General features: G+C 33.7%; 1 protein-coding gene across 1 annotated transcript in view; it reads left to right on the plus strand.

The window, feature by feature from the left end:
• Positions 1–22817, plus strand: part of LOC143249275 (glutamate receptor ionotropic, NMDA 3A-like) — a 263119-nt gene that overhangs the window by 141063 nt on the left and 99239 nt on the right. Inside the window, exon 2 of the mRNA XM_076498833.1 lies at positions 5160–5767. Coding sequence (XP_076354948.1) covers positions 5160–5767 — 608 coding nt within the window. The remainder of the gene's footprint in view (positions 1–5159; positions 5768–22817) is intronic.

Below are 22817 nucleotides of genomic sequence, written 5' to 3' on the forward strand. Positions count from 1 at the left end.
ATCGGTAAAGCCTAGGAAATCGTTGTTCCCAGTTTAATGCGCCTTAACTTCAGCCCTTGTCTCTACTTCGGGTTAGATTAATACTATAATATATCCCAGGGATATATTAGGGATATTATCCCTACAGGTTGCATGTCGAACCTTTTGAACGACGGGGGTGGCATCGTAAGTCATTACATCTATTCGTATTGGTCTTCAACCAATATGAATAAATAATTATATCGGTTACTTATTATTCTGCAGTCATGAAGAATTATACAAAAAACAGGAAACTTGTCATAAATCATTCTTTGTAATTTTATTGAAAATTTGAATATAATACAAGCTAAATGCAGCTAAAAATGCAAAACATTATAAACTATTGATTAACTTGAGAATATTTTCAACCAATCGTGTTTAGTTTTAAATTTTGCACTCCACATTATCATGGCATTATAAAAGGTACATTGACGAAACGGGCCAATTTAATTTGTTTAAATATTTAACTGTTCTTTGTTTAAGTAAATTTTTAAAAGTTTGTTTCATTAAACTTTACTTTTGTGTGTTTAAGTTATACCAAAAATGAATGCAAAGAAGGCAAAGCTAATGGATAGTGGACGATTATTTCAAGAAAATTGGACAAAATTATTTGGAACCATTGAACGCAACGGAAAAGCGTTATGTATTTTATGTGGTGAAAGTGTTGTGTGTCGTACTTCAAGTGTCAAACGGCATTTTGAAACCAACCACAAAAATGTTGCTGAACTTGATGAAACAGAAAAGGAGGAATTTCTTGCAAACGAACTGAGGAAATATAATTCTCAATGTCTTAATCTTGGAAACTTTCTTTCTAAACCTAATCATTTGACGAAGGCCAGCTTTCAAATTTCATTATGTATCGCTAAACATGGTATGTTTCTATCTGATGGAGATTTCATAAAAACGACTATGTTAGCTGGAAGTGATTCTCTTTTTAGTGATTTTTCAAATAAACGTGAAATTTTATAACGAATCTGTGAGGTACCACTTAGCAGAAATACCGTGAAAGATCGTATCTTACGTATGGCAAATGATGTCAATCAACAACTCAGTACTGATTTACAAAAGGCTTCTTGTTACTCCATGTGTTTGAATGAGAGTACGGATATAAATAATCATGCAAGGTTAGCAGTAATTTTGCGTTATGCTGTTGGTGACTCCATGAGGGAAGAACTGGTGAAACTGATTTCTTTACCCGGAAGAACACAAGGAGTAGATATTTACAATGCTATGATGGAATATTTTTTGACACAAAGTATTAAGCCCGAAAAGACAGTTTCGATCACTATTGATAGAGCACCATGTATGGTTGGGTCAACATCTGGTTTCATAAAGTTGTTTGAGAACAAAATAAGACATCAAGTCATTCAGTTTCATTGTATTATACATCAAGAAGCTCTTTGTGCGAAAGAAAGTAGCAAAAAATTAGATGATATATTCAAAGATGTTACAAAAAATGGTGAATTACATTATGACTCGTGCGCTTCATTTTCGTCAGTTTCAAACACTTCTTGATGAGGTTTAAGCAAAATATAGTACTTTAATTATGTATAACAACGTCCGATGGTTGAGTAGAGGACGTTTTCTGGAAAGATTTATTGCTTGCTTGAACGAAATTAGATTTTTTATGCATGAAAAAGGACAAGACTTTCCACAGCTCACTGATGTGGCTTGGCTTAATAACCTCATGTTCTTTACAGACTTTATATCACACTTCAATGCACTGAACACAAAACTACAAGGAGTAGGAAAAACAGCAGAAAGAATGTTCTGGGATATAAAGGCATTTGAGAGAAAATTGCAAGTTTTTGAAAAAGACATCGAAGGTGGGGAACTCAAATATTTTCCAAATCTGAAAATGCATTTAGAAAACTCGACATTTGCGGACTGTTCCTTAAGCAAACAGGAAATCTCCAAAGAATTTTCAAGCATTATCGCGGTAGTGAAGGAGAATTTTAGTAACAGATTTATACAGTTTCGAAAGATAGAAAAAACTTTGTATTTTCTTACCTTTCCCGATAAAACTGAATTTGAAGACCTCGATCTTTCCTGTTTACACTGGTTGGGTTTGAAAACTCTAGAAATGGAGCTGGTAGAATTTCAGGAAAACTATACTTGGACTAATAAATTCTGTGCCCTGCGTAAAACACTTGAGAAAATAGAGTGTGGAGGGATCTTGAAAGAAAACGTTGCAAAGAGTTGTGAAAATGAAATTTTTAAAGTGTGGAATTCTTTGCCAACTAATTTTAAGTCAATTAAATTACTTGTAACAGCTCTTCTTACTTTGTTTGGATCATCTTACGCTTGTGAGCAGCTGTTTTCAACTTTGAATTTCATCAAATCAGACAGAAGAAACAAGCTTACAGATGAACTGAGTGCTGCATGTGTTGCTCTCAAATCAACAAAATATGAACCATCAATTAACAAGTTATCCGAGTGTTCACAACAGCAGAGATCGCATTGATTTAATAAAATTCAAGACAAAATATACAAATTTTAAGTCAAGGGTATTTATTAGTTTCATTGAAACTTTTGTAATTCGACTTTTTTTAAAATAAAGATACTCATCAAAAACTCGTTTTTTTATTGGAAAGTAACTGTCATTTTTATGAAAATTCTGGCACGTTCGGATAGACAAAATAATTTTGGGTCACAATTGAGGCACGCAATCTCTAAAAGGTTCGCCATCACTGTTCTAGAGTCTCGCGTGATTTATTTGTTTGTTTTGAACTTCACGAGAAGCTACACGAGGGCTATCTGCACTAGCCGTCCCTAATTTAGCAGTGTAAGACTAGAGGAAAGGCAGCTAGTCATCACCACCCACCGCCAACTCTTGGGCTACTCTTTTACCAACGAATAGTGGGATTGACCGTCACATTATAACGCCCCCACGGCTGACAGGGCGAGCATGTTTGGCGTGACTGAGATGCGAACCATCGACCCTCAGATTACGAGTCACACGCCTTAACACGCTTGGCCATGCCGGGCCCAAATCTTATATGAAAAAATACAGATGAAAACTTGTACAGTACTTCAGTATTTTAACACCGTTCTACACTTATCAATGAAACGAACTGAAACCAAATAATCCAAACCAAAAACGTGTTTCGTTTTATTTCTCTATTAATGGATAAAGATGTACACACACCGACTTTCCCATTGTTATGTACCCAGTTATTATTATTATTTTCCGAAATATCAAAGCCAAAATTCGAGCTGGCAACGAGTCTAAAAAGTTAAACATACTTTTCTTCTTAAGTTCTTATTTATAAAGGGTAGAATACATTATTTCATCAGTTAGATACCAACTATAAATAGAAACTTCGAAATAATTACACACATGGAGAGTTAAAGTTAATAGCACGAACATGCGGAATAGAATATTATTTGAACTTGGCGAAACGAATATAGTATTTAACAATTATCTGTATTAGTTATTAATCGGTTTAACTTGGCAAAAGGCCTTAGTTATTTCTTTGTTCGCGGTTTATCGGTGAAGCTGGATAGTCAGCTTTATCATTCATATATCGAGTAATATTTAGGCTTACGTCTTACTAGAAATACTTTTCCTCAGCATTACGCGGCTGATTTATTACTGTATTGTTGTTTACACCTGTGTAAAATAATCTCCGTTCATCGTTACACCAAATATGTCTATTTAGTCATTAGATCATTACTACGGATCATTTGCATTTGTTTCCATAACATTTCGCTTCGCACGTTGGAGTCGTTTAGGGGCAATAAGGGGCGTATTGGCTCATTTAGGCTGGCTTATCTTTCAAACTAAAACTATTGCATATAAAAGAATAATGAAACCTCGAATCCTTATCAATCATGTAATTATCAAGCTTTCTCTTAAACTCACTTAAATTTACTGCCTCCACAATACATGAAGACAACTCGTTGGAAATGCCAACTACCCTGTTAGAAAAATAAAACTGTCTTAGCTGACGATGACTCCTGTACCGCCAAAATTTATATTTGTGTCCCTCAATTCTACCATTCTCACTATTAAGTACGAAACACCTCAATCAAATCCTCTTTAACTGTTTTTTTTTTTGTCAATATATAGTTTATATTGTTTATAGTGCGCAGACGTACTGATTTGCCACTGGTGAAGGGAGCGTACTGTTCTAGTACCTCTTCCCCCCTCTGAACTATTTCCAACAGCTCAAAGACCACAAAACTGAACATAGTGTAAAAAGATGTGGCCTAACAAGTGATCTATACAATAAAACTATAACTATTTAGACATGTATTTAATATTTATGTAGAAACAATCTAAAATCCTATTTGTCCTGCTGTTAGCAGCAACATACAGCTTGCATGGCTTAAGAGATTAATCAACTATTACACCAAGATATCTTTCTTTCTGTTAAGGTTATTATCATCCAAAATATACTTATAATTCAAATTATGATAAACTACATGTCATATCTATTTTATATTTGTTATGATTAAAACCCATCTGCCATATATATTTGCCCAACTCGCAGGCGTCAACACCAAATACCTTAATACAATAATCAAATTCAAGTAATTTATTGACCTTTTCTTCATCTATGTTATTGATGTAAATCAAAAAGAACAAAGATCCTAAGACTAAGCCATGAGTTATTCCTCTTGTGACATTACTCCAGTTTCAATGACTCCATATACAACAACCCTCTTCTTTCTTCCCTCCAATTACTCTTCAATCCAATAAGAAACCTTCTTTGTGGCACATTTTCAAATCACATCACTTGACCGAACAAGAGTAGGCTTAGTGGGAGAGGGGGGGTGTTGTTGATTAGTTACCTTCTCCATAACCTATGAGTTCAATGTTAGGGAATTCTATGCGTTGATACTCCTGGTGTAACTTTATGCAAAAATTATAAAACAAAAAGTGAATCATTAGTATGATCACGACTTACTTGGAAACGAAAGATTACAATATATTTCTTTGAAACAGGAACATATACAACTTTGTAAACGTGTTTATTTTTATTTCAAGTGTCAATTGTATATCACTCGTACTTTAAACAATATTCAATAGAATTTAGAGTACAATAGTTGTGTAGAAACGTTAAAATACCAACCATTTAAGATTTGTAATACTTGTTATTTAAAATATGTTACATTTAATTTTTCTGTTATTTCAGGATGTTAACCCTATGTACCTGAGCCTAGATCCTGTGGTCACGGACCTAGCAGATGGTGTCTTCCAACTAATAAACTCTAGTAAATGGTATGACGTGATTTTAGTTGCTGATGATAGCGAAACGAGTTCTTCTTTAGTCCGTCACCTAGGTAACCTTATGAAGCGTCCACTGTGGCGCCCTTTACTTGTTATTCGCCTTCAAAAAAAATTAAGCGAAGATGAAATTTTAAACAGACTTAGCGATGTTGTCAAAAGCTTTAGTCGTGTAATTCTGCTACACTGTGATAAAGAATTAGCCGAAAAAGTCTTTAAAATCGCTGGAGAATTGAATTTGTTGAGTGGCGAGTGGATATGGATTGTGTTAGAGCAGTCTGTCCACATAACAGAGGGTCCAGTTAATAGTTACCCAGCAGGTCTACTGGCCATCCGCCTTCGATCTTTTACTGCCAACCGACACAGAGTTAGGACAGCCGTCAGAATTCTGACCACAGCGATTCATCGCATTGAGCAGCGCATTCTAGTGGAAACATTTAGAGAAATGTCTTCCACTCTAAGCTGCTTCAATCTTCCAACAAGACAACGCCAAAGATTTTCTCACTTACTACACAGGTAAGTTTACATAAGCTGGTGTAAACTTCCAACTGTATTAAAATGTTTAGTATTAGGAAAGTAAAATACCTGTTATGACAGATTTAATTACTGAATTAGTTCTTACACTAAAGTCAGGTTTTTCATCGTGGTTGTTTTATTACAATATCGTTCGACATAGGGTTGTGAGTAACTCAAATTCGTATTCGATTTATTTAAATTATAAATCATCTATTTTAACACTCATCGTGTAAGCTGTTATCCTAAACCTTATTTTTCGATACGAATAATCACACTGTTATTGTATTGATTCAGAGTAATGAGCCTTATTGGCATTTTGATTGTACTGTTTTAATACCAGTATACTTTCTTGGAGTGTAAATAATATAGGAAGAGGTTATTTGTTAAACATTCTTATATCACGTGCTAACCTTTATCAAACTGGATATTGTTCTTGTTATATATTTTGCAAAACGTGGTGTTTGTATCTAGTTTGAAAAGCTGCACACGCAGGTAAAGTTTAATGTTCACTTTTGAAATGATGGGAGAACAGAGATGTGTAATATTGATGCTACATTGTACTGTGTAACCAGAGTTATATACACCGCATTGTTAGACATGAATCACGTTATCATCCATGTTTTAAAATGTGACGTAACTTAAATAAAATAATAAAAATATAGATCTACAATATGCTATTGTTTAGCGGTTTTTAGCATAACTGAGAGATATAAATTATTAGTTTTCGATCTGGACGGTATTAGTAGATCCGAGTTTTGGCTCTAAGTGAAATCAAGAATGAAACACAAGTAATTTTTTTCGAAGTCCATGTTTTAAGTTAAACTGAAAGATTAACATAAACTTTTCCAGTCACTGTGGACGAGTACTTTTTTTTCTACATTATACAAGTTACAAGAGATATAACCTAGCTAGCCTTGCCAATAAGTCAATACAAATTAACATTCACTAAAATATGGCAACTTGATAAAACATATTAATATAACATTAGAACGTAATAATAAATAAATTTCCAGTAAATGAACTAGAAACAATAATGTACTATAAAATAAGAAAACAAAGAACAGTAACGATTTGTTAAGTATGGCAAGAAAACTGGGAATAATGGTACTACTTCAGAAAGTCCATTAAATAGACTGAAAATAGTAATTAATCAGACCATCTTTAAAATAGAATAAGGATAGCAATGAATCATAGACCATAGAAAAAACAGTTTAATAATTATTTATAAAATACACAAGAGAATCAACCATTAAAAACGAGCCTTTATGATTCTTAAAAGAGTATTAATACGGGTTGGTTCTCCAGGAGGAGCAATGCTATTAACCCCGTTTTTTCTGTCCGGCTGGTCTTAGACCAATGTCATCAGGATCTATTAACAGTAAAAATCCCAACTGGAATATTCTGTTACCAGGAGAAACTGTGACCATTAATTACTGTCAGTGGAATGAAAAATATATAAAGAACGTTGTTAACAGACTGAACTTGCTTAGGAAGTTTTGAATGACGTTTCGGGTTGCTAGCATTGAAATTCATTAGTACAATTTGTTCAGGTTGTTTGAGCTGTGTTGCGTCATCATCATACCTGACTAAGATTTCAAGACATATGGGTTTTCTGGGGCCCGGCATGGCCTAGCGCGTTAAGGCGTGCGCTTCGTAATCTGAGGGTCGCGGGTTCACGCCCGAGTCGCGCTAAACATGCTCGCCCTCCCAGCCGTGGGGGCGTTATAATGTGACGGTCAATCCCACTATTCGTTGGTAAAAGAGTAGCCCAAGAGTTGGCGGTGGGTGGTGATGACTAGCTGCCTTCCCTTTAGTCTTACACTGCTAAATTAGGGACTGCTAGCATAGATAGCCCTCGAGTAGCTTTGTGCGAAATTCCCAAAAAAAACACCAAAAAAAAAGGGTCTTCTGGTAAGTCGTCAATAAGCTTACGTACTTGTTTTTGTTTGTTTTTTGAATTTCGCACATAGCTACTCGAGGGCTATCTGTGCTAGCCGTCCCTAATTTAGCAGTGTAAGACTAGAGGGAAGGCAGCTAGTCATCACCACCCACCGCCAACTCTTGGGCTACTCATTTACGAACGACAAGTGGGATTGACCGTCACATTATAACGCCCCCACGGCTGAAAGGGCGAGCATGTTTGGTGCGACGGGGATGCGAACCCGCGACCCTCAGAATACGAGTCGCACGCCTTAACACGCTTGGCCATGCCGGGCCTAGCTTACGTACTTACAACGCAAGATTGAGGGTTTGTTTCTCCACTGTCAACAGATTCCAAATAATTAATTGTGTACATTTGCTCTAAAAAACAAAAGCTCTAAAAATCAAAAGCTCTATAAGCTATATGGACATGGATTTCATTGTGTTGTAACAGGAAGAGGATCCAAACGTTGTTAAACCCATAGTTTTAATCATGGTTGAAAGTTGGTTAATAAGTCCTTATGTACAAAGCTTCTGTGAATTTTCCTGTTTTCATTGTTTTTCAGTGTCTAGTATTTGTAGTTGGTTCTATTTGATAATGTAATCGATGATATAACTGTGTTCATGTAAGGCGGATAAAAAAACCTAGTGACACCTTTTGATGTTCTTTGACTAGTTTTTAGTAGTTTGTTTGGTTTGGTTTGAATTTCGTGCAAAGCTACACAAGGGCTATCTGCGCTAGCCGTTCCTAATTTAGCAGTTTAAGACTAAAGGGAAGGCAGCTAGTCATCACCACCCATCGCCAATTCTTGGGCTACTCTTTTAGTAACGAATAGTGGAGTTAACTGTCACATTTTAACGCCCCCACTGCTGAAAGGGCGAGCATGTTTGGTGTGATAGGGGTTTTTAGTAGTTTTACTTTGTTCTATATGCAGGCTTTTTTACACAAAAACAAGATATTTTGTAAATAGGGTTGATCAGTTTATTTTTACTCGTCAGGTTTGTTATTTTTGCAAGGCCAATTCTTAATGTCTTGTCGAATATCAAATGCACTTCGAAGTTACAGTTTCCAAATTTGTTTTTTAATTTACAACTTTTGATATAAAGACAAAACTGCAATTTTCTCTTCTTTGCTTGGATGAAACTGATGGGATAACCATTTAATTGGAGAGCTTTGTACAAATGTTTTTTTTTTCCGTCGATATTGGTTGATATGTGCAAATCCATGATGAAATAGCTAATTTAAAATGTTTGTTTTAACGGAGTATAACTGGTTAGATATGAGACCTAGATAGTTATTAGAATAAGATGGTTGTGAGACGATGACTTCGTCTGTGTAAAATAACATCTAACTAACTGAACAACCATGTAAAATGCAACAGTCAGAACTTGTTCTATTTCAATACTTTCTTTACTAGCGATCGCAGCTTGGAAACTGTATCATGAAACGAACAATAATATGGCAGCTGGCAAATTATTCTAAAAACAGCTCACCTCAAGCGTGAACAGGAAACTATGATTTTGATATTGCTTAAAGTGAAAACTGGCTTAACTAACTAGATTTGTTTGTTTGTTTGTTTTGAATTTCGCACAAAGCTACACAAGGGCTATCTTCGCTAGCCGTCCTTAAGTTAGCAGTGTAAGACTAGAGAGAAAGCAACTAGTCATCACCTCTCATCGCCAATTCTTGGGCTACTCTTTTACCAACAAGCAGTGGAATTGACCGTCACTCTATAACGTCCAAACGGCTGAAAAGGCGAGCATGTTAGGTGTGAGGGGGATTCAAACCCGCGACCCTCAGATTACGAGTCGAGCGACTAAACTAACTGGCCATGCCGGGCCAAACTGACTAGAGTGTGTGGTTAGAGTTGAGTTCCATTTTCTCTGAACTGAAATTAAACTGAGAAATATAAAGAAAAATGCATGAGATGTAGCATAATTATTTATATACATCGTAGTAAACAACTAGAAATAATATAGTAATAAAGGAGACGTTTTTGTGGTAGAGTTTGGGCTTATTTATGCTCTTAATGAATGGTTAAGTATCATCCAGAATGTAGCTGAAGATTGTTTCCAATGAAGTTCATTCCATTGTACTGCAATGAGCACATGTTCTTCCAAGTTGATAATGAAGCTATAGAGCATTTATGTCCGTAGGTCTCTGATGGGAGAGCGCTAAATTTCCGAATTTGCTATGTTAGAATCTGGGAGTTCGATTCTTTTCAGTGGATAGAGCGCTGATAACAAACAACAATGCATCCGTGAAATGGTGACTTCATGGTTCTTGACTAGTGCAATCACTGTGGTGACTTCATGGTTCTTGACTAGTACAATCACTGGATCTCAGTTTCATTAAACATGTTTGGTACAACATCGCATTAACCATCGTAGTCTTCTACCAACATCTGTGAATGACTTGCAGACCACGATTCTCAACAAATGAAATACATTACAGGATAAAGATGTTCAAAGCCGTTTTAGTTGTGAGTACAGATAAAGTGGCCAGTCAGTGTATAAGCTAAGTGACCGTTGAAGAACGATGTCCAATTCAATAAAAGATATAAATCTTAGCACTCAAATTGTACAAGCACATAAAATGAGAAAGTCGGTGCAGAGTATTTTTAAATATGAATGTTTTGTTTGTATTAAAAAAGTCGTGGATCACGCAGGAACATTTTGTGTGTGTATAAAAACAGAAGTAACAGTTAATTACACCAGATATATAGTAGGACAAATTGCATGTTATATTGGTCTGTACGTTTGCAGACTTTCAAAGTTTCCTAAGCTCTATCATTTTCATTTCTTTTCCATAACCTCGAAACGCGCATGGATTATCGTGTTGGATGATAGATCAAATGATCTGAGGTTCGAGACAAAGTACAGGTGAACATGATCCATCTTCTTAGTTGTGGGCGCATTATGAAAATTGCTCTAATTATTCCATTTAAACAGATATTCGGTAATATTCTTGCTGGCTGACCTCCCGCTAAGGGTCAACTATTCAAAGTTAGGGATAGCTATGTTTGAGCCCAGAAGTATCTGATCTAGCCGTTTAGCCCACAAGTATACATATTATGTGCCGTTCATTTTGGAAATTTTAATTTCTAAGCCCTTTACGGGGTCTTTTTTTTGCGTTTGTATCATACATTACAGTCAGTATTATGCATTAAAACGTTTAAAACGATATTAGAGTGAGAAAGGTTCAGATCTTGAAAGTAACTTTGTACTTTTTATAGTTATGAAGTAAATAATATCTGAAGATTGTTCAAATATCGATAAAAAATTATTCTGGAATATTTTTCAGGATTATGGCGTATCTGTTGAATTTCGCGAACAACTACTTAACGTCCATCGAAACTAGCCATCACTAATTTTTGAAGCGATAGGCTGTAGAGAGGGCAACTAGTTAATGTTTTATTAATCAGTAAGTAGTGAAGTAGGCCATCACATTATAATGATTCCACGAATAAAAGAGCGAGCATATTCAGTGAAGAGATTCGAACATGTGATTTGTAAATCGCGAGTCAATTGTCCTAACCACCAAGTCATGCCAGTTACCAAAATTATTGAGTTACTTGCATATTACAACAGCTTTGTATGATATGATAAAATTTTATTACATAAATAAATAAGAGAGAATTTCAAATTACAGCTTCATTCCGCCATTAATTTGTAATTTTCGTGTAATTTCTGTTATTTACTCGATAGTTAATGTGATCAGTTTCAAAATATAAACCTAAATATCAGAAAGTATTTGATTTACTGTATAAAACAAATTGGAAATTGGAAGCTGTGTAAATTGTTCTCTATTGTCAAACTGTAGTAGGAAAACTGAACTTTCCAATAAAATTTTGCACCACTGGGAATATTAAAAAAAATCTAATTTACTGTTGTATTCTAAAGATGGCTGGTATGGGTATTAAAGCTTTAATTAAAATAAAATAAGAACAATGTTTCGACCTTCTTATGTCATCTTCATGTTAACAAAGAAAGTTTGCAACTGACCGTTGAGGGGTATATGTCTTAATGACGACAGTGTAAAGGAGTACGAGATTGTAGATGGCGTTGCAGTTAGATTATTAATTAATATAGGTATAAAATGTTCCTTTTTATTCATTCAATTTTGGCTTGAGATCTTCTGTAAGTAGGGCTTTTTTGATTTTACGTTTGTTCGTGTTTGTTTCCCTACTTTGCATGTCGGTGTTTTCTATGGTTATGTTGTGCTTTGTGTTCAATGACCAAAACTACTTACAAATAAATGGCTTAGGTATGGATAATCCCGTGTCACCAATTCTAACCGACATTTTCATGACGCAGATTGAGTCTCAAGTGATCAATTCAGTCTCAAACTCACCACTATACTGGTACAGATATGTTGATGATACAACTGCTTGATTCACATCTACAGAATATAACTTAGTTTTTTTAACCACGTTAACTCAATACACCCTAACATTAAGTTCACCTATGAACACGAGAAAATAACCAAGTAGCATTTCTTAACCTCAACATCACAAGAACCGTAACACAATTCAAAACAGAAATCCACAGAAAAATCACCCATATTGGATTATATATTCCCTCGGACTCAACACATGAAACAAGACAAAAAACTCAACATATTAAGAAACCAAATAAACACAGCCACGAAACTAACTTCAACATCAACAAATTTCCTCAAAAAAAAACGTTGAAACAAAACACACGAATATCAGCAACACAACAACAAACAAATAATAAATTCAAAGAAACAACAAACTATAAAACCTTACACTGTTTCATACTATATATTCCCGATATTAGCGAAAAAATGACTAACATTTGAAAAAATCGTATAACAAAACACAACATTCTAGTATACACCAATTTTTTTTTCCAAAACCAGACACAAAATTAAATTACATATTATGTAAAAACTACACTGACAAACATAACACCAAAACTATTTATAAAATACAATACAAAAGCTGCCACGACTTCTATATTGAAGAAACAAGCAGATGAACGGAAAGCGGATTCAAAGAGCAAAAAAAATACGTTTCTGAACACGTTTCGCACGTTTCTGAACACCGCAAATCAAATAAACACCCAGGTACTAAGTAGAGCAACAAATATAAACAAGCGCAAAATAAAAGAAACCCTACTTATACAGCAACTAAAATCAAAATTAAGCCAATATAAAGGAATATCTTTATACTTATACTAATTAATAACCTAACAACTATCTGCAACGCCACCTATAATCTCTTACAAGTTCATACTCTCGTCCCTAAGACATGTGCCCCGCAACGGACAGTAGCAAACTCTCTTTGTTAACCTAAAGATGATCCGAGAAGTTCGAAACGTTGTTCTGTACCTCATTTTAGTTAAAGTTTCAGTACCTATACCAGTCATCTGTAGAATACATTTTCACTTCATGTGGGTTTCTCGTCATCATGAAATACTTTACAGTTATTTATACTCACCATTCCTTGACCCTTACATTTTATCAGTAAGGTTTGTTGTATCTAGTCATTTGTTTCTGACGTAATGAATTTTGCGCTTGACAATACTGTTCAGTTAAGCATTCTTTCTAATATTTCTGAGTTAGTTCCTATTATTTCTGAGCAAACATATAGTGTCTAATTAGAATAAAATGCTTCTTTGTAAAATGGTCTCGCATGAAATAGTGTCATTACTACATAGTTAACGAGTTACATGTTATATGGTATCATGATGGCTGCCACAGAGCGTCTCTTTCACAAATTTATGTTAAGCCATTTTCTCTTAAACAAATGGAATGAGGAAGGGGTATTTTAATATATTAACCCCTGTGTTTAATTCTTTAGAAGACTTCCTCTATCATTTATGGACTTACAGTGATAGCGTTTCATTAACATAAGTGTAGTTGCACATCCTGTCAACGTTTATTATCATTTGCAGAACGTGTAATGGTGTCAAATATCGTACCATTATTGTTATGACAACACTATAGATGTATTACTATCACCCTCATACATTAAGATATCGTAACACGGTTAAAAAGGCACGACAGAGTGTATTAGTAAATGAAACATAATACATTATTGTCATGAGTTACACAGGTAACATCGTTTTACAAATTTTGACCTAAACACGTTCACAACCAGAAAATAGCAGAGTACTTTTTCAAGTAGTAAAGTGAAAATAACCAAACGTATTCCACAATAGAAATAGTGTTAAACGTCAATGAATCATAGACTTTAGCAAGAAAATCAGAGCAATAACGATCCAGAAAGTGCATAAGATAATTATAGACGTTTTTCATAAAGATTCAAAAGTAATGCTCTGTTAACTACGTCAACCTTACGTCCTCATTCTTCGTCAAACAGAACTTGGTAATTTACACATCTCGAGTTCCGTCACAGACCTTAGCAAGAAATTCAGAGCAAGAATTATTCAAAAACTATATAAAAAAGTAAGTCAATAATATCCGTCAGGCGGATATTACAGTACGTTATTCTCTTTGATTTCTTGGGAACTTTAAAGTTTAGTTAAATGTTCCTCTTTCAACATATGAGGAAATTCTGGCCTAGAATTATTTCTGCTATTAACGTCTTATACCATTAGTGCGATGCATTTATCTTAACAAGATAATTTTCCGTGTGCTGCATCTCATGAAGATTTCGTTTCCACTGCATTTGTTATGAATCATTTTCTTAGAATTATCTAACTTTCGACGTGAGAAATTATGTCGCTTTATGAACAAAAATCCTGTTCAGAGCAAATCTGTTGTAACATTAATAAAAGTAGTGATATCAGTGAAAATGCATTTAATTGACAATTAATCAAAACACCTTAAACTCAGTTCCATGTAAAAATAATAAGTAGAAAACAATGTGTGTTGAAGCAAAGAGAATATTTATTTTAATGAATGTAATAATGAATAAGATTCCAGTAAATGGACTAAAAGCAATAACGGATCATAAAATAAATTAAGAGAACCTAGAATAGTAATGATTCATTTTATATATAGTAAGAGAACTTCGAATAATGGTAATAATTTAGAATGTCTATTAAATGGACTAACGACATCAATGAATTATAGACAAGAAAAAACAAGAGTAGTAATTATTCAGGAAGTATATAACAAAATCAACCATGATAAACGGCAATTATTGTATAAAAATAATTAAAACTGAAATACAAACCTGAGTTTAAAATTACATTAAAATATAATTTAAGATTAAGGAGGAAACTAAATAATTTTTAAGGATGCTCAGAACTCAGCGTTTAAAATACAGTAACCCTTTCAACCCACAATCCAAATATAGAACTTATTTTTCAGCAGTTTCTCTTGATTGTATTACTGATAATGCCGAACATAAAAACATCTACTAAAGTTCTATATTTCTACCTCATCCTAGTATTTCAAAATGAATTCAATTTTCTCTCATGATTATTGAACACCAAAAGATGACGAAACAAGACAGCTCCCGCTACATATAGTTTTAATATATTTTCTCACTCAGTTTTCGTCTGAAAGTCAACAGCTTATAACATAATTTTAAAGTGTCTAAATTAAAACAGCTGAGTTGAACAGCTATTAGGATATTCCTAAACAGAAATATGCACAATTGGAATGATTTCAACTCAAAACAACAAGGTAATCTTCAATAGTTGCGGTACTTGAAATTATTGTATGCAGAATTAGAGTAAATTGATCTATGAATCTTTTTTTCCCCTTCATTGAACATAATTTTGTGCACCAGTAATATCAAGCGTGGACCTCACTAGGATCTCTACCAGTCTACCTTTAAATTAAAATTATTTTAGTCGGGGTTAAAGTAAATTCATCTAAGAGACCTTTGGCGTGATCAAATACATCAATCGAAAAGGTTTGACTTTCGGACTTGAAAACTGTAATTACACCTCAATCGGTTTAGAGATGACGGAGCTATGAGCTAAAAGTTTGAAATTGAGAAACACAGAGCTATTCTATGAGCACTATGCCGCAGCTAAATATTGCGTTTGTGCAATGAGTGGATACGTTAATATGTGTACTAAGTAGAATTGAGTTGATGAGTTTTTTTTTCTCTTTGAGTATATGTGTAAAGATTACGATTTTGCTTTCATTTATTTTACCGCAATTATTCAAAGATATAATAGGTGAATGTATAATTGTATTTATGCCGGTACTAAGTTAGACATTAACTTCAACCGCAGTCATCAAAAACAAATTATGGTGCATTTCGTAAACACATTTGGAGGTTTTTTTCTGGAAGTGCACCAATAGTTCCAAGCACTTTTTACCTTTAAATGTCAATTATCTGATCGATCAAGCAGTTAATAAGTTTGACAATTCTTAGGTTTGTTTGTTGTTGTTTTTGATCAATTGCATAACAATGCTCCGACAGCAAAATGAGCCCAGACAAACAATATTTATTTTTTAACTTGAAACATATAAATTTGTCTGACTTCTAACTTAATTCGCATTCATAAAATTTAAAAATTCTAAAAACAGCTCCAATCTTTATCTTAATGGTCTCTCGTTCTCCAGAGAATGCCACGAATCTGCATGATCAAACAACTCGCTAAATGTGTATTTACATCATAGGAATTGAGCTTCAGGAATATGTAAATTACTTCCTTTGTGAAACCATTGGCGAAATTCTTAAGAGTAAAAGATGATACTTTGTAGGAAACGAAGAAAATAAGATTTCTTGCTGTTTAGCTATCGACGTTTTACGTTCTATGGTGACGAGAGTTTGTTGTTAAATGTGATTGCTATCCCGAACATCATCGATTTTTTAAATAAAAGAAGTTTTTCAACGTCCTTCTTAGAATAATTAGAAGTTTGCTTTGTTTTTGTGTTTTCTTAGGTTTGCTAATATATCCTTAAAAACGAAAAGCAGTTATGGATATTAAGAAACACGGGAAAAATCGATTTTAGCAAAACAAAATATTTACAAGAAAGTACAACCATTAATTTCTAGGCTAATTACTTTGAGTTAAGTTTTAAAAATTGCCTAAAAATCTATACACCAGTTTATCCGCAATGTAAATTGCGAGAGCTGGTGAAAAATAAACAAGAAAAACTTTAATTTTGAAAGAAAAACAAACAAAAAGAAAGTTGAGTCAGTCCCAATTTATAAGGTACTTAAAGAAAAGTGTAATATTATACGCACATATAATTGTTAAATTAGATGAATATTACAGTACATTTCTCTCCTTGTTAAATTAGATGAATACCAAAGTACGTTTCTCTCCTTGTTAAATTAAATGGAGATCAAAGTACGTTTCTCTCCTTGTTAAATTAAATGGATATCAAAGTACGTTTCTCTCCTTGATTTATTGGGAATTTTAATCAAATAGCATATGCTCTTACAGATATTCGACTTAGCACTTGGCACTGAGGTTGCGTGGTTTACATTGTGAGAGTCTATATGCATAAAACCTTAATAGTTGTAATATAAGTTACAGAACTTTAAAACATGCTAATGTTACATGCTTCAGTACTTACTAGCTTAATAAATAGGTATATAATAAAATCAGACTGGATTCCCAGGTTAATAACATCTTCATATGAAGGGTAAAAAGCAATGCTCTCTTAACTACATCAGTCTTACATCCTCATTATCATGTTGAAGATATAAAAAAAACACTTGGTAATTTACAGATCTTGTGTTCCATTAGTATCCAGTGTTTGTTTGTGAAAACTGGATATTAAATTTACATTTAAAAGCTTGTAATATTGTAGAATTATTGATATGGGAAACGTTGCATTGTAGGAATGTTTTCCTGATAATCGTCTCCAGTTAAATGTGTATGTGTTATATTTATTTTTAAACGTTTAAATCGATTGGAATCATATAACCTATAAACAACAAAGTATCATTAGTCCTTCAATGTTATTCTTGCATACCCACTCTTGGTATCCACTACTGACGAAGCCGATTTATTCCATCAGCTGAATACTGTTAGAAAAATAAAATATTAGTAACGGAAGCCTAGCATGTATTTTCTAAATCCCAAGCTTATGTAATCTTGTCCTATTACATTAGAAAAAATATCTTGCAGGAAAACAAAATCTCGTCTTTTATTGATCTCCTGAATAAATAGAACCACACTTTACCCTTAAAAGAAAATAAGTTAAGAGAACCTAACCTATCCCTGTAAGATAACCCTTACATTCTTTTAAACCGTTTCTAAACTATTTTCAGTGAGTAATTATTCTCTCTTAGACACGGCGATCAAAACTCAAAACATTATTTTAATGCGGCCTAACTAGTAATTTGTATGAAGAGATAATTATCTATTTGGATTTATAATTAACATAGCTATAGAAACACCTCAAAACTGTATTTGCTTTATTAATTGCGATAGAGCAATGCTTTGATGGTTTGAGTGACTTATCCATCACTATGCCAAGATCCTTTTCTTTAGCCGAGTTATTGAGTGGTAGATTACCGTTTATATTAAACTTGTGATCTAAATTATGATAGACCAAATTCATTATCTGTCACATATTGTAATTAAAGGTAAGTTGCCAATATTCCATAAACCTACCAATTAATTAAAGTCATTCTCTGTACCTCAACATCGTCAATAAAATAGAAATACATTAATTTGATATCATCAAAAGTTTTATTAATATGCTAATTATGCCTCTATCGATATCGTTAATGTAACTAACAAAAAACAAATACCTACTCACTGCTCCTTGATAAACTCCACAAATAAGAAGTTTGACTTGACTCCATCAATACGGTTTTTCCATGGTCCCGTTCATCCTTCCTACGACCAATTAACTATCTTCCTCTATTCTCTATTGATGTGGTTTTCTTAAATAATTGTTTTTATAATGCATCACCGAAAGCTAAATACACCAAGTCTACACTCTTTCCTTTCTCGAGGTAACAAGCAACGTCGTCGACAAAAAAACTAAATGATTAGCTAAGCAATATTTCCTTTACTGAATCCATATTCAATTTCATTAATAATATCACATTTCATTAAATGATTTTGTATAATTTATTCTATCAGAATCTCCAGAAATGTTTCTCACCTCAAAAGTAAGACTAAATGGTCCATAATTCTCAGAGCAACTATTATCTCCGTCTATATAAACTGCAATAGTATAAACAAATCTCCAGTCTTGAGGAACTTATCCATTCTATGGTGTTTACTAGAAAAGAAAGATTTTTGAGTATAACTTATATCTTTTCTTGCAAAAAAAAAACAGAGAAGAAATATGTAAAAGCTCATAATATCTAACAATAACTTTGCCCAGTTCCCAGTATACCATTTTGCTTACCTTAGACAAGCTTAGACAATCCTTGTTGTTAGATTTAACATGATGAGCAAACTACTTCTCATAAGCCGCTTCAGATTTCGGAATTTCTTTAAGCAAATTCCTATTCTTTCTGTATTTGTATAACTCTGTTAACTTATATGTCAATTTAAACTTGATAAACTTAATGGGATTTATCCCTAATTTTCTTTTTTATGTCCTTATTAGGCAAAATTAGGTTTTATTTACCCTTTTATCCTTTTTTTAGAAACATTCCTACACTGAAATTTGATGAAGAGGGCCTCACGTTTTAGAAAAGGAAGCTTGGAGATAGTTTAAATACGTAGTGAAACCAACAACTGTCAAAAATATTCATACAACCACCGGAACAAAAACATCAAAATTCAACTCGCAAATAACATTGACACTAATACATCAAGCAACACGACATTACACCGTAGTTTACCATTCATCCCTGAAATCAGATCAAAACTAATTCATACTTGCGGAAAACTCGTCATTAATTCTAAAATTCCTTTTCTACTTCCAGTTTACTCAAGAATCCATCCCTGAACTAAAGACCTTACTAAATCAAAATTATGTGGAATCATGTACTGTCAGTGTATTTTATAAAATAATGTACAGTAACTGTTCAGAATTACACTTAGATGAAACTGGAAGAAAATTAGAAACCAGATTCGCCGATAGTAATAAAAAGAACTTCCATGTTTACCTCCATTCCAACTAAAAAAAAACATCAGTAAATTTATACAAAGAACCAAACTCTCAATCAACCTCTTGTGATACCAAGATACCTTCACTAAGTTGTTAAGCAATCTCTGTTAATGTAATCTCTGTTCTACACTGTACATATACATTTCTTTTGTCTATGTGAACTGCTTATATCTAATGATGACATAATAAGCTTATCGAAATATTTATTTGTAATAAAGCTGTATTTACAGCTCATTGAATCGTCTCCAAGCTGTATTTCTACATTGCATTAAAAGCAGCCTGTTTTAAAAAATATTTAAAATTGTTCCACGTCACCTTTTAACTCACTGTTCTGGTTCACTAATGATGCATCCCTTTTTGGTGCCTCGGAATTGGCTTTCTGAGAATTAAGAACTAAAATGTCATTTCTTTCTATTTTAATATGTAACCAAACATCTAATCTAACTATGTAATGATAAATCTTACCCATGTGTTCCTTTAATTCAAAACGTGCAGTCATATTGTCATTAGCAGTTAACTGTAAATCGAGAAATAGCATCCGCCCTTAGCTCTTTGATACTCTGGTACAGAAAATCCTCCTGAATCATTCCAAGAAATCTTTGCCCCTCACTAGTTGACATCCAATCCTAATCATTGTGTCTAAAAAGTAAAGTCCACTTTAATTATTGCTTCAATAGCTGTATGAGTAGCAACCCTGATTTTATTATACAGTTCATCATTTACGCAACCAGCCTGATCGGATGGTCTATAACAGCTTCCAGTTAAAAACCTTTTACCCTTGTACCTTCTTACTGTATCCAACATAGATTCCACTTCTTCCCTTCCATGTTTTATCTTCAATTCGAATAGGTTGCAATTCAACCATTATAAAGATCCCTCTCTTAAACAAAAAAGTATGTCACTATTAAACAACTCATAACTTGAATGTCCAAAAAATTCTTGTTATCTATGCTCTCCAAATCTAACCCACTTTCAGGAATTCCCATTACATCATAGTCTCCCATTTCGACTACAGCCAAGATCTCGTTTTAATTTGCTCCTAATGGTCTTAGAATTATAACACGAAAAAATAAGTTTATTATGATCCTGCCCAGCATAGCCAGGTGTTTAGTCTTTCATTGCTAAGTTAGGAACGGCTAGCACATACAGCCGTCGTGTATCTTTGCGCGAAACTTAAACCACAACCACATTTATTCATGATCCACCATGTTTATTTTTAAATCTGGCATGATTATGTTTTAAAAATACCTTGCTATGCTAGGAATCTTATTCCTCAAACTTTTAATTGTCCAGGTTTTCTAATCTCGATTATCATAAATGAAATTTGGTTATTTTTAATAAACACATTTAGAAAAAAAAATTACTACTTAGTATGCTTAAGAGGAATCCATTTCTAGTATATGTGTCTTCTTCCTGAAAACTATCCACATGACCCACCAGTCCATCTTATTTACTCTAAACGCATGTTTGATAACTTTACAGATAAGCCTTGGATCCTATTAAGTAATTCATTCCCGCACCTAGTCCAAATGAAAAATCCTGAAAGGACAACACCTCTATTCTATCCCTAAATATCTGTTTATATTTTCTTTGTTTGTTTTTGAAATTCGCGAAAAGCTGCACGAAGGCTATCCGTCCCTAATTTAGGGAGTCTAAGACTAGAGGGAAAACAGCTAGTCATCACCACTCACCCTTGGGCTATTCTTTTATCAACGAATAGTGGGATTGACCGTAACATTATAACGCCCCCACGACTGAAAGGGCGAGCATGTTTGGTGCGACGGGTATTCGAACCCGCGACCCTCAGATTGCCTTAACCACCTGGTCACACCGGGCCTGTATGTTCTTTATACTATTTATTGTTATTGAGCAGCACTTCAGATATACTGTTTCTAACATCATTTACTTTTACATGTATTACGAACATTAACAATTAAACTATCAACACTGTTTAGCAGTAAATTCTAGTCCTTATCGTTTTTATATTTCCTCTACAAAAAACGTTATCCGTATACTTAATGAGAGTTCCCCGTTACATAAGCCTTTCGTTCGTCGTTTTCTCATTGATTCAAATATATTAGAAACTAGTACTTGAATATCAACCAAGCTTGTCTTTGTAGTAACATTTAAATCCACACTCACCAAATAACACCAAATTTAAATTTAAACCCAGTGTTCATAACCACATTCTTTCCAGTAGTAAGTTTTACTCTATCACGTTTCGTTTTCTTAATTTCTCACTCAACCCCACTACTTTCACCCTCTAATAGCACATTCTTCCCAAGACCTACCTCCAATTTACCCTCAAGTAGGCAAGTTCAGAATTACACAATGTCTTTCTTAACCTACTGAAAGTTTTACTGAATACAACAATTTTGAAACATAACCTGCACACCTGGCATATACTGTACCCTATAAATTTCAACCCACTTACCCCACCCTTTGCTCAATATTACTTAAACATTTCAGGTCTGACTAATACCTTTTTGTGACTCCTATGAACTGCTGATTTGACCGAATTTGTTTTTCTGATAATGTTTTAAACTATGACAATTTACCTATTTTAAGTCAAACGAAATAACTTATATAAAGGTACGTGGTTTATACATGCTTCTCGAAATAAGTTTTTAAATATTTTGAGTGTGTATGTGTGTTTTTCTGATAGCAAAGCCATATCGGGCTACCTGCGGAGTCCATCGAGGGGAATCGAACCCCTGATTATAAAGTTGTAAATCTGTAGACATACCGCTGTAGTAACGGGGGACAAATATTTTGAAGTCTCAGAAGGTACTCTGAAAAACAACGTTATCATTATTTCTATAATCAAATTAAACCCACTTTCTACTAAAATTCTTCCGCATTTATTAAAGTTATGAAAGTGTTATTAAAATATTGCAATTGATATCCGTACAAAAAAGAAAGTGCTCGAACGAGCACCAAACATATCAGCAAATAATAGCACTACTTTTTCTTGTTTATCTTATAAATTAAGAGAGATTCTACAAATACCCCACAGTGGCAAAGCGTTATGTCAGCGGTCTCCCCGCATTAAAAACCTGGTTTCTATACCCGTAGGAGACAGCGCACCCATAGCCTATTGTAAATTGTTGTGCTTAATTCAATAACAATTCTATAAACATTAAA

This window comes from Tachypleus tridentatus, chromosome 4 (genome assembly GCF_004210375.1).
Source record: "Tachypleus tridentatus isolate NWPU-2018 chromosome 4, ASM421037v1, whole genome shotgun sequence".
Lineage (NCBI taxonomy): Eukaryota > Metazoa > Arthropoda > Merostomata > Xiphosura > Limulidae > Tachypleus > Tachypleus tridentatus.